Source organism: Heloderma suspectum, chromosome 3 (assembly GCF_057233095.1).
Source record: "Heloderma suspectum isolate Gila_16-S chromosome 3, 16-S_ref, whole genome shotgun sequence".
Taxonomy (NCBI): domain Eukaryota; kingdom Metazoa; phylum Chordata; class Lepidosauria; order Squamata; family Helodermatidae; genus Heloderma; species Heloderma suspectum.
In genome coordinates this window covers 37,085,945-37,098,131 of record NC_139460.1, presented here as the reverse complement: position 1 = coordinate 37,098,131, position 12,187 = coordinate 37,085,945, and the positions used below count along the sequence as shown (strand labels likewise).

The 12,187-nt window shown below is 43.2% G+C and overlaps 1 protein-coding gene across 1 annotated transcript in view; it reads left to right on the top strand.

The window, feature by feature from the left end:
- FLT1 (fms related receptor tyrosine kinase 1) overlaps positions 1–12,187 on the top strand; it is a 202,649-nt gene that overhangs the window by 60,135 nt on the left and 130,327 nt on the right. The window contains exons 8-10 of the mRNA XM_084842930.1: positions 241–358; positions 5,245–5,414; positions 5,814–5,970. Coding sequence (XP_084699056.1) covers positions 241–358; positions 5,245–5,414; positions 5,814–5,970 — 445 coding nt within the window. The remainder of the gene's footprint in view (positions 1–240; positions 359–5,244; positions 5,415–5,813; positions 5,971–12,187) is intronic.

Below are 12,187 nucleotides of genomic sequence, written 5' to 3'. Positions count from 1 at the left end.
GGTCGCTGTCCCAGCTTGAGTTATACTCTGTATGATTAGATGGCTTTCATATATATGTCATATTGCCTATATCAGTCTTCCTCAACCTAGTGCCCTCCAGATGTTTTGGACTACAACTCCCAGCATTTTTGACATTTGGCCATACTGGCTGGAGGATACCAGGTTGGGCAAGGCTTCCCTATATAATGCATTTATCTTTGACCAGAACCACTGCCTTAATCAGATCTTCTTCTTTTTAAGATAAAGCATTCATCAATTTGAAACAACGTCGAAAAAATGTGCTGGACGTTATATCTGGCAAGAAATCCTATCGACTTTCTATGAAAGTGAAAGCATTTCCCACACCAGAGGTTATATGGTACGATTTCACGTACTTCTGCATAAAGAAGCCAGTTATTTGGAAAAATAACATATTTGCTCAGGATTAAATATTTCACCTCCAAGTAAAAAGTTTAATAAAGTTGTCCTGAAATGGATTTGGAATAATTTACTTAAGATACATGTTCTGCTGTTTTAGAATATATATACACAATGGCTATATTTATTTCAGTGCAGTTTTTCTTGTACAGTACAGTACAGGCGTGGAGTTATTGTAGGGGCAGACGTAAATGTGTTTATTCAGGAATACATCCACTAGCATTCAGAATGCTATGCTTGCTGGAATAGCAATAGCAAGGAATCACACTAAATAAAGATTCAACCTAAGGGTTAATTTGTTCTTGATGTTTTTAAAGCGGTTAGTAGGTGCAATGGCAGGAGTCACTCAGGATGCAGAGCTAATTAACAGCTCTTATGCATCAGAGAGCCTTGGATGCAAACCGGGTCATAAGGAATGGGGAATGTTGCCTAGCAGCCAGGTGGAGCCAAATAAGTTTGCTTTTAGCCTTTTAGACTCACTTCCATGTTATGTTTATATATTTCATTTCTATGTTTAAAATCCTCTTGAGGTGATAAGTGGAATATTGCTGGAAGATTTCTAAAGAGGAGGCAGACATGGCAAAGAATGTATTGAAATAGTGCCCATGTCTTTTCTGAGGGAGACATATATTAATGCAAGGTTTTTGAATGGAGGAAAAATGCTCAAATTTCAAGGCAGCCGCCTTAGCTACTATTTTTAGAATGCTTATAGGGAGCCATTATTTGGCTAAACTGGAGGGAGTCAGGGGTTGGGGCTTGTGGATTTCATAAGAATGTAAGAGCCCTGCTTATTCAGACTAAAAGCTTATTAGTTTTACACAGTGGCCAACCAGGTGCCCAATGCCCATGGGAATCCCACACACAGGACACGAGGGCAATAGCCCTCTCCTGCTGTTGGTCCCCCAGCAAATGTTATTCAGATTCATACTGCTTCTGCTCCTGGAGATAGTTTATAGCCATCACGACTAATAGGCATTGACAGCCTTATCCTTCACAAATTTGTTTAATTCTCTTTTAATGAGAACATAAGAGGTATTTCATAAGAGAAGTTTCATTAAGGGCCCTCTTATGTTTCTCATTGTAATCTGAACAGGAATTTATAAATGTAACATGGAAAGCATCCTTGAAGGTTCAGATCCTAACTTCTGCCATTGATATTTTAATTGCAGGGCAATTTTTCTTCATAATAAAAAGTGAAAACTTTAAAGGGTATGTGTTATCCTGCATCCTTGAGAGTGGAATCATTGTCTGGCATCTAATTTTTCAGGTGCTCTATAAACAAGGAGAGGAGGAGGAGGAATTATTCTTGGAGTCTTTTGTTCTGAGAAAAGACTCAATAACATGTCCCAAAGGCAGCATCCTAGATGTTATCAGTTCTTCCTCCCTCTTTCTCACAGCCTGTGCATATGGGAATTGGCCCACTTTCATGTTATGAATGCCCATAACAAATTTCTTCAGCATGCTATCCTATACATGGTTTGGGAGTGTCCATACTTCTTCCACATGGCTCTAATGGCTATGAGGATGTTGTTGATTTTTGGCTGCTCAGTACAGAAACTGAAGCTTCTCCTATTCCTCTAGTACAGTTGTCACGCAAGAAATAATTACTATAATTTAAATAGAAACACAATACAACATAGTGAGGAAGACAATTAGCAGGAGACCCATGGGCCTGTTGAATTTGCTGCCCAGGTGCTACCTGTTGATGAGAACTGTCAAGGCCCCTGCTGCTCTCCCATCTGATGGTGTTTTATCTTTAAATTGGACTTTGACAGGACAACCCTTCAAATAGAGGACACCTTGTGACCTAAGATGTCCTCTGACAGCCCTTCAAATAGAGGACTATCTTCTATAAAGCAGGAGACATGGCCACCCTAGGTGTCTGTGTCGCATTTTCTTTTGAAGGAGCCTACACTCTTGCTGATTTTGCTGGGTTGCATGACTTCTATCTGCCTACACTTCCTCTTTCCTACTTCTCAGCTGATCAGCAATTCCTCTGCATCACTGTGGTGAAATACATTCAGCTACATTCAGAGTTCTTGGTTCAGTCTTGATCCACATCCCCAGGATGTGGGGAATGGATTTGCCAGTGCTTGTGGGGAGTGGGGGGTTGAACCTATCACAAAAATTGTTGTGATTTTCTTTTAATTGTACCAAGTACTAAAGGCAAAACTAGATATTATATTAAATGCATCATTCCTTTTGTTTATTTCTCTCACCCATCGAAATAGTGGGGAGCCCTGATCCAGATTGGGACCTTGCCATTGGAGGCAGGGAGTTCATCCTTCCACCACCACCATGTTGGTTTTCTGCCAAAAATCACTCCCTGAAACTACTGTTTACTTACATGTGTGCCAGTGGCTGTGATGGCACCTTTGAGGGCAGTGGAAAAATGGCACAGAGGGGAAGGATTATGCCCACTCCCCTGCCCCCAAATCCCAATCAGGATAGAGTCCCCCATGGCTGCTATTTCTATGGGAGAATGGGAAGGTCCAGACAGGTGATGACATGTTCAATGTCACGTCTAGTTTAGCACTAAGAGATGGCATATTTGTTTTTCACTGAGCCATTGTTCCTAGACTTGTTTGATACAACTTCTATACTTGCAAGTAGCAGAGATTTGCTTGGCTCAAGTACGTGATACTAAGAAGTCTTTCAAGGAGCTTTTTGCATCACTTTCATATGAAACAATGTTATCAAGGTTGATCTCATTTTTGTCTTTGTTTTTGTTTAAATAATTGTAAATGGCAGTGGCTATGACCGAATTCATGGCTTTTCAACAAAGGCTGTGTTACAAGACTGATTAGAAAACCATTCATTACATGCACGTGCAGTGTTAGTTCACAATACTTGTAGCCAGATTTAATTTGTGCTCCAAACCTTTGCTTTCAACCTTTTACATATGCAGATCTAAATGGAAAATAGAGGTGGAGGGGGTGGGTTGGGGAGAACTAAATTGACATTAGCTATCATTTTGTTCATTTCTAAATCTGAACTGGCTGTGATGTTACATTACCAGCCAGCATACTCTGAAGATACTTTACTTGACCATTAAACTATTTTTTATTTTTATCTTTTTTAGCATGGCTTCACACATCACAAATTAGCAGTTATATGGCATCTACATGGTGTGCTTTGTAGGATGGGAGAACCAGGGTTGCTCAAGCTTGCTGAAATTCTCCAAACTTCACTTCAAAGCTTGGTTCAGCTCACTGCCGTTCTTGTTTGTGACCTGTTTTTCAGTTCGTTTGAACAGGAAAGTGCATGTTTTGAATGGGAAAAGTATGCATTTTTCAAAAGTGCACGTTTTTCTTCCATTGACTAAAGTGTTTTTTTTAATGCGCACTTCAGAAATGCACACGTAAAAAAATTTAAAGTGTGCATTTCTAAAAGTGTGCATTTCTAAAGGTGTGCATTTTTTAAAAGTAGATATTTTTAAAAACTGTACATGTGTTGAATGCAAATGCAAGTTTGGGAATTTGTGAACACTTTTGGAGAACATGAGGCCCTATTCATGTTCACATTCAGGGTTATGAATGGGGCATTTTCAAGTGATTTCCAAACTTCTTGTGCATCCCTAAGTGCTTTTTTGTGTACCCTGAAATTGAGGGGTGCAGAACCTCGGGCCTCGTGGCCCAATTTGGCCTACCTGGGATTTCAATCCAGGGCAAGTCCCTTCCATAACCCCCACTGCTTTTTCTCATTCAGAAGTGGTAGTTTGGGGTAGTTTCCAGTAGTGCTAGCAAGTGCTAATTTCCCATTGAAATAGTGATTGTTCCTACTAGCACAGCAGCAATATTGGATACTGACCACTGATACTTGGCTCAACAATACTACAAGCGAGAAGGATCTTGGAATTGTTGTAGCTCACAAGCTGAATATGAGCCAACAATGTGATGTGGCTGCAAAAAAGGCAAATGCTATTTTGGGCTGCATTAATAGAAGTATAGCTTCCAAATCCTGGGAAGTACTAGTTCCCCTCTGCACAGCACTGGTTAGGCCTCATCTGGAGTACTGTGTCCAGTTCTGGGAGCCACACTTTATGAAGGATGCAGACAAACTAGAGTGGGTTCAAAGGAGGGCAACGAAGATGATCAGGGGACTGGAAATAAAGCCCTATGAGGAAAGACTGAAAGAACTGGGCATGTTTAGCCTTGAGAAGAGAAAACTGAGGAGAGACATGATAGTGCTCTTCAAATACTTGAAAGGTTGTCACAGAGAGGAAGGCTAGGATTTCTTCTTGATCATCCCAGGGTGCAGGACACGGAATAATGGGCTGAAGTTACAGGAAGCCAGATTCCAGCTGAACATCAGGAAAAACTTCCTGACTGTTAGAGCAATACGACAATGGAACCAATTACCTAGGGAGGTGGTGGGCTCTCCCACACTGGAGGCATTCAAGACGAGGCTGGACAGCCATCTGTCAGGGATGCTCTGACTTGGATTCCTGCATTGAGCGGAGGGTTGGACTCAATGGCCTTGTAGGCCCCTTCCAGCCCTACTATTCTATGATTCTATGATTCTGTGAATGCAATAACTTGACACCACACATTTCTTTTATCAAATGTTACTGGAGAGATGAACAAGGAGAATGTGTATCATTAGCAGCCATTCATTCCCAATAACATGTAGACATGCCCTCATGCGACAGATTTTGAACACAATGAAAGGCCAGCAAAATGTCAGTTAGTTTATTATATATATTTTAGCCTTGGAGAACGATTTGCTCCATTTCTAGATGCCTTTGACTGACATATTCTGTGGCATATAGATAGATAAATAGTGGCCCTGTAAACAATTATGAATTCTGGTTTTATCTTTTAACAGGTTAAAAGATGGGTTACCTGCTGCTGAAATGTGTGCCCGGTATAAAATTAAAGGTTATTCACTCATCATAAAACATGTTGCTGAAGAAGACGCAGGAAATTACACTATATTGTTGAGCACCCAGAAATGGAACCTGCAGAAAAACTTAACAGTCATGCTCAGAATAAATGGTGAGTTAGCAGTCTCATTGGCATTCATGATTTAGGCTGCAGTCCAACATACCTTAACTGGAAGCAAGTCCTATTGAACTTAATGGGACTTACTTCTAAGTAGATATGCATAGGGTTGCACTGCCAGGGATTGTATTTTTCGATGGAGGAATTGCTTTAGTTTGGCAAAGGCCTCAATTCCTAACAGGATCTTTGTTATTTAACTTTGGAGACAGTGGCTTAGATCCAGAGTTAGTCATGCTTAGACCCATTGAATCAATGGGGTGCTGGTTAGTCATGACCAACTTGTCCCATTGATTGAAATGGGCCTGCTCTAAACATGACTAAGTCTGGATTCAAGTCAAGAAGGTTCAAATTGTTTCGAAAACTTGAATTTCTATTGTGTTCTTGTTTTTATAGTGAAACCTCAGATTTATGAAAAAGTTTCATCCATTCCCGGTCCTAATCTCCATCAACTGGGAAGTAAACAAATTCTAACTTGCATTGTTTATGGTATTCCTAAACCTACAATTAAGTGGACCTGGCACCCCTGTCAACAGAATCATTCCACGACAAGGTAGATAATTTTAGTTATTTGTTTCCAGTCCCCTATCTCTAACCTCCAATGCCAGCCTCTCTCAACCCAGCACCCTCCAAATGTGTTAGTCTGCAACTTCCATCATTCCCAGCCAGCATGGCCACAGTGCAACACATCTGGAGGGCACTGGGTTGGCTGTCCTATGCTGTCATTTTTTTAAGGTCTCCTTAAGATTTGTAACTCAAGCTATAGAATCTGTGATTGTTGAAAAGATTGTTGAAATTCACTACCACAACATGTAGTGATTGCCATCAATTTGAATGGCTTTAAGAGGGGGTTAGGTACAGTCCTGGAGAAGAAGGGTATTAATGGCTATTAGTCCTGATGGCTATGTGCTACCTCCAGTATCAGAGGCAGTATGCCTATGTACACCAGTTGCTGGGGAACATGGGTGAGAGGGTGCTGTTGCACTTATGTCCTGCTTGTGGGTTCCCATTTGACCGCTGGTTGGCCACTGTGTGAACAGAATGCTGGACTAAATGGAACCTTGGTCTGATCCAGCATGGTCTTTTTACGTTCTTATGATATCAATAATGCTTCAGACACATTAATGGTGTTTGTACTATGTTTGTGTGTAGAGCTTTCTCCTGTTAGTGAAAGGAGTAGCTCTGGTGACCTGAGGCCCTGGAGGTTGGCTTCACCCCATGAGCAGTCCACGTGAAGATGTTGCTGAGAAAGAATGTTCCTAGGCTCCAACTACCCACCTGGAATTGCAGAGGGCTAGATAGGGTTTCCACAACACATTTAGAACAGGGGTGTTGAACCTCTCTAAGGGCCAAATGCCTTTTCAGAGAAGCTCTCGTGGCTGCATTCCAGTGGTGGGTGTGGGCAAAGGCAAACGGGGGGGGGGTCAAAGGCAAAAGGGGGGGCCAAAATATAACCACCACCCCCAGCATATTTTAGCTTAAAGCTCTCATAGTCAGTAACTAAGCCTTAGAAGGGGAGGGGGTTAAAAAGGTAGGAAAGCACCAAATAGGCAAATGATAGGCATTCAGGGGAAAGGGAGTGGGGCCAGGGGGATGGGGGATGGCCACCCCAGGAACCCTGGGAAGCTGAATTGGGACATGAGGCATACTTGATTTCACCATGAGTCTGAGGTTCTGCACCCCGATTTAGAGGAGAAGCTCTGCATCAGATAAGGCTAGCTTAATTTAATTCCCCCCTTTTCACATCCTTTAGTATTTAATAAAGTTATGGTTTACTCTAAATCTATACAAAGCAACCCCTATAATCCTCTTAAAGTGGGTGTGCCACATATGCCTAGAAACCCCCCCCCCCCAAAAAGAGGGCAGAAGAAAGATACACACACTGATTCCACCCTAAGCATAGAGAACTATGGCTTTAAAAAAACACACTAAAAACAAATTTTTAGTTCCTGCATTGACCACTGCACTGAGCATTGAGCAAGATTCCTGCATTGAGCAGGGGATCGGACTCACTGGTCTTGTAGGCCCCTTCCAACCCTGCTATTCTATGATTCTATGATTCTATGATTCTAAACCAGCAACCCCACAACCCTTCCCTCATATCCCAGATTTCCACAGAGACCCAGGGCTGAGCATCAATGCTGCCCTCATGCTGCTAAGGAACCCAGGCAACAGAAAGCAGCACTCAGGGGAAGTGTGTGGCTGTTCAGCTAAAGAGAAGCAAGGGGTCTGGGGCTTCTTTCCCTTCCATCTGAGGTCTAAAGTGGGCGGGGGAACGGCCTCAGAGGGATGCATGCCTTCAGGTGTGCCTTCTCCAAGCCCAATGTCTCTCTCTCTCTCTCTCTCTCTCTCTCTCCTTCAGTTGCACAGGGGAACATAGGAAGCTGCTTATACCAGATCAGACCATTGGTCCATCTAGCTCAGTACTGTCAATACTGACTGGCAGCAGCTCTCCAGGGTTTCTGGCAGGATTCCTTCTCAGCCCTAGCTGGAGACGCCAGGGATTGAACGTGGGACCTTTGGCATGCAGATCATATGCTCTACCATGGATCTATGGTCCTTTCTCTTGATGGGATGGAGTAAGGGTGGGAAGAAGATGTGTTGGGGATGAGGGATGAAAGAAAGAGGATTGAGTAAAAGACAGAAGAAGCCCAACTCAAATGATTCTATGAACTGGGAGGGGGCTGCCCCTTCACAGTTTAGAAGAGCTCAAGGAAGTTATGACCACAGACAATTGTGTTTTCTCCAAGCCAAATCTCCACACCCAGCCTGACCCCCATCCCAAATTTGCTTCAGAAGTTAATGGAGAGAGGCAACATTTTACCTGCTTTATTGTGTGAGCTGCCCTGATACCATCATGGTGTTTGAGCACCTTGAATCTGGGAGGTAAACATATTCTGCCATGTTCATCCTCTGAGCCAAAGACATACCCCTGTGATGGCTTCAGGACCAAAGGCCAGGAACACTCTCATTGCCCCCCAAAACTATCATGGGGATTGGACAGCTGTCAGTCTAGCCCAGGGGTCCTCAACCTTTTTTGGGCTGGTGGGCGCATTTAGTATTTTGAGAGTGACATGGGTGCTACTGCGAAATAGCTGTGTCACGGGGGGCAGGGTGTCCATTCACAAAATGGCTGCCAAGATGGGTGCAGCCAGTCACAAAGCACTCATATCACAGCCTCTGAGCCCATGTGGGGCCCAAAGGCATTTTAGGGAAAGGAAATAATTATGGCAGGTGGCTGCAAGTCAGGTGCTTCACTTTGCAACTGCCCCAAACCCCAACTTCTTTAAAAAATGGGAAGGATGGGGGACCTTGGCAGGCACCAAGGGAAGTATCAGTGGGCACATTGCTGCCTATGGGCTCCACATTGGAGACCCCAGTTCTAGCCTCTTTGCTCAAATTGGACACTTCCCATCTCAAACAGAGGGGTGGCTGGCTGGCTGGCTGAACTTAGAGCTGGCTTTTTTGAGGCAGAAAGCACGGGGGAGGGGGGAGGAAGGGCAAAAGGAGGAAAGATTTCTTCCCTTTTGCTGCCCTTCTCCTCCCTCTCTGCAACATTTTGTTGCAGGAATCCACTTGTCTACTGAGAGAGCAATTCGAGTTTACACTGAAGGCTATGTTCCCCAAGGCACTTACTGTATTTTCATGTTGTCACAACATCTGTCTGCTCGTTCTGAAATAACAAAGGTGTGGACTTCTGAAGAAATGTTTTAAAGAGCCTTCTGTTTCCTAACTCTTGACACTACACACCCTGCTGAATGTGGATTCTCCAGAAAACTGACAGTGTCAGCCTTCTCTGTCTGTAATGTGAACAGCCAGCGAGTGCTGATTCATTGATCTAATACAAGGTCTGAATAGTGAATACTTTGCACAGACTCTTCCTTGTTCTGTTCTTAGAAAACTTGTCAGACCTCCAAAATTTATATGAGAAGAACTACACACACACACACACACACACACACACGTAGCATAGCAATTGCTTCCAGATGAATAACAAACTTGGTATGTAAAAGATTCCCATATTGATTGGCAGTAACATGAGGAGGGTCTTCATGCCACTGGGTGATGTCAGTGCTGGTGTGGAGATTTTTCCATGTGTAAGAATCAGTCTGTGTGGTGAATCGCTTATGTTAAGTTATAACAGCCTCACAGAGGTCCTTCCACATGGGGAAAAACAATTCTTTGGCAGAAATCTCATTGCTCCCATAATGCAGCACCCACACTGCAGCCCAGAATAAGAGTGCCATTGGTGTCAGGAGCGCCCCTGCTCCCTTCTGAAATCCTCAAGTAGCCAGAATCAACACGCAGACAAAAGCGCTCTTTTCCAAGGCTTTATTTCCATTCAACCTAATGATGCTTACAGATGCTAATTGCCTGAGAACTAAGTGGAAAACTCAAAGGAGCAGCCTACCAGGGATTCTAAGCGTTAGGGAGACCAGTTGGTCTCCATTTGGAGAAAAGTGCAGCAAGTATCTGAACTTAAGGAGTAGGAGGGGAGACTCCCCCCCTTTCCCGTGGGGCATCGGGGCACAGCTGTTGTCATCGCGCCAAGCAGGCTGAGCGCCTCCTCTCGGAGCCTGCAACCTCTCGCTTGTCTCTGCACCTGCACCTCACGTCTAGAAGCTCGAGATGTCCCTCCCTCTCCATGCCAGGGTCACTGTCGCTCCCAGGAATGTGAGAAGGGGGGGGCTCTCCCTCCAGCTGAGCCTCTGAAAAACGAGCGGGTTCCTCTCCCACAGATTGTGTCTCTTCCTCAGAATCAGAGCTGCTTTGGGACTCTATGGGCTCAGATCCAACCCTGACAATTGGTTTATCCATACATACTAAGCCTGAACCAGTTTTGTACTGTGTGAAAGTGTCCACACACCATTCCCTCTATTACTGATGTTCAGAGGTGAGTGCCGTTGCTTACATAGCCAGAACTGCACCATCCACACTCAAGAGGGTAATATCAGCAGGCTTGGGGAACCCCAAGGTTTGCAGAATTCCAAAATAAAACTTAAGAAAGAAAATCTCCAACCGGGGGTGGGGGAGCGCAAAGCAGCCCAATGGCAACTGTGTGTAAATGTGCATAAAACAGAGTTTTTGCTTACAGCTTTTCATGAACCCAAACAATTTTTGGTCCGCCGACCTAAGGGAATTTTCACAAGCGATGCTGAGTACACTTTTGAGTCTAGAACATGTCATTTGTGAACATTGTTTCTGTGACACAGGAAGTACTAGAGAACCATTTTAAAATTTGAATATATACTCTGACAATGTAGTTTTTTCATTTGATTTACAGATGAAGGAAATTAAAAAAAAACCCATTAAAATGTTACTTATGAAAATTGTTTAAGCAAAGCTGTTCCTTCACCCCCAACATCCATTTTTGATAGGCGAGGTCTCTCCAGCTATCCAGAGAGACTGTCGTCTTAAAAAGGAATAATAAGCAAGCAGGGCTGGCCCAAAACATTTTGCTGCCTGAAGGAGAACAGCAAATAACACCGCTTCCTCCCTCCCCACCCCCAGTCAAAGTTTATAGTATCCAAAACTGTCCACGTTATTCTGGACCCTGAGGAAGACTGTTACACAACATCACTCCCTGGGAGGAAAACTACAATAAAAAATAAATTAAATAACTAAATCTGGTGCCCTTTCATAACGCTGCAAAATCAGCTGCGTGAGACAGTCGCCTCACCCTGCCTAATGGTAGGGCTGGCCCTGATAATAAGGAAAAAGGAGTTATTTTCTGTAGCTCATTAACCCAGATCATCCAGTCTATTTCTCGGTTTTGTTGAAAATACAAGGAAAGTTGTGTGGGTCAATTCCATGTTTATACAGCAGTCCAGAATATTTACTCATGTGACTCTATGAGCAAAATTAACTGGAAAGTTGCCCCCTCCCTTGATATGAACAGCAGCTGTGTCCAATAGTGCATTTGAACAGATCTCATTAATTTCAGCGGGGCTCGCCCAGGAGAAATTCCTGATTTAGCCCTTCATCAGTTAAAAATGCAAAGCATCAAGAGTTTTAGCACTGTTTGCACTAAATGGCCAAATTCCCACCAACTTCAATATGAACTGAGTTTGATGCTCTGAATAGAATCACCTGGTCTAATTGCACATCCTCACTGTTAATGTTAGTGTAATATTAAATAAAAGACTGAATGGCAGAATCATTAGCATCTGCTTGGGTAGCTTGGAATACTAATGAGGCATGCAAAATTAACAAGTAAAGAACAAGTGTTAATTGTGTGTGTGTTTAAAAATGTACTGACCTGCCCAGATTTTAATTGTGTGTGTCTGCAAACTTGAAGGGTCATTAGTGTGTGCGCATTTACTGTTTTCTCTTTCACCATGCCAATCCTGTCTTTCTGTGTAGGAAAGGAGGTGGGTTATTGTGGGATGAACTAAGTACAGATATCACCAATAGGGTGGTGGTTCAAGACCTTGGTTTTGTGCAAGAGTAGACCATGGGAAAATCTTGCCCATTGAGAATTTGGACCTTTATATGAAGTAATGCTAAACTGGTCCTGTCAGCTCCTCAAAATCCAGCATGCTTGCTGGTTTAAGCCATTTGACATCCTTATTGTAGTCAGGACCCGCTGGTGTCCTGCCATCATCTAGGGTGGCCACTTATGCATTGACAAAAAAGAGAAATTGCAGCAACAAAATAGAAGATGAAAGAGGGCATCACTTTGTATATGCAAATGTATAGGTATAGGTGCAAATTAAGAAATAATAACTATAGTTTAAATAGAAATACAAGACATCTCACCACAGTGGAGA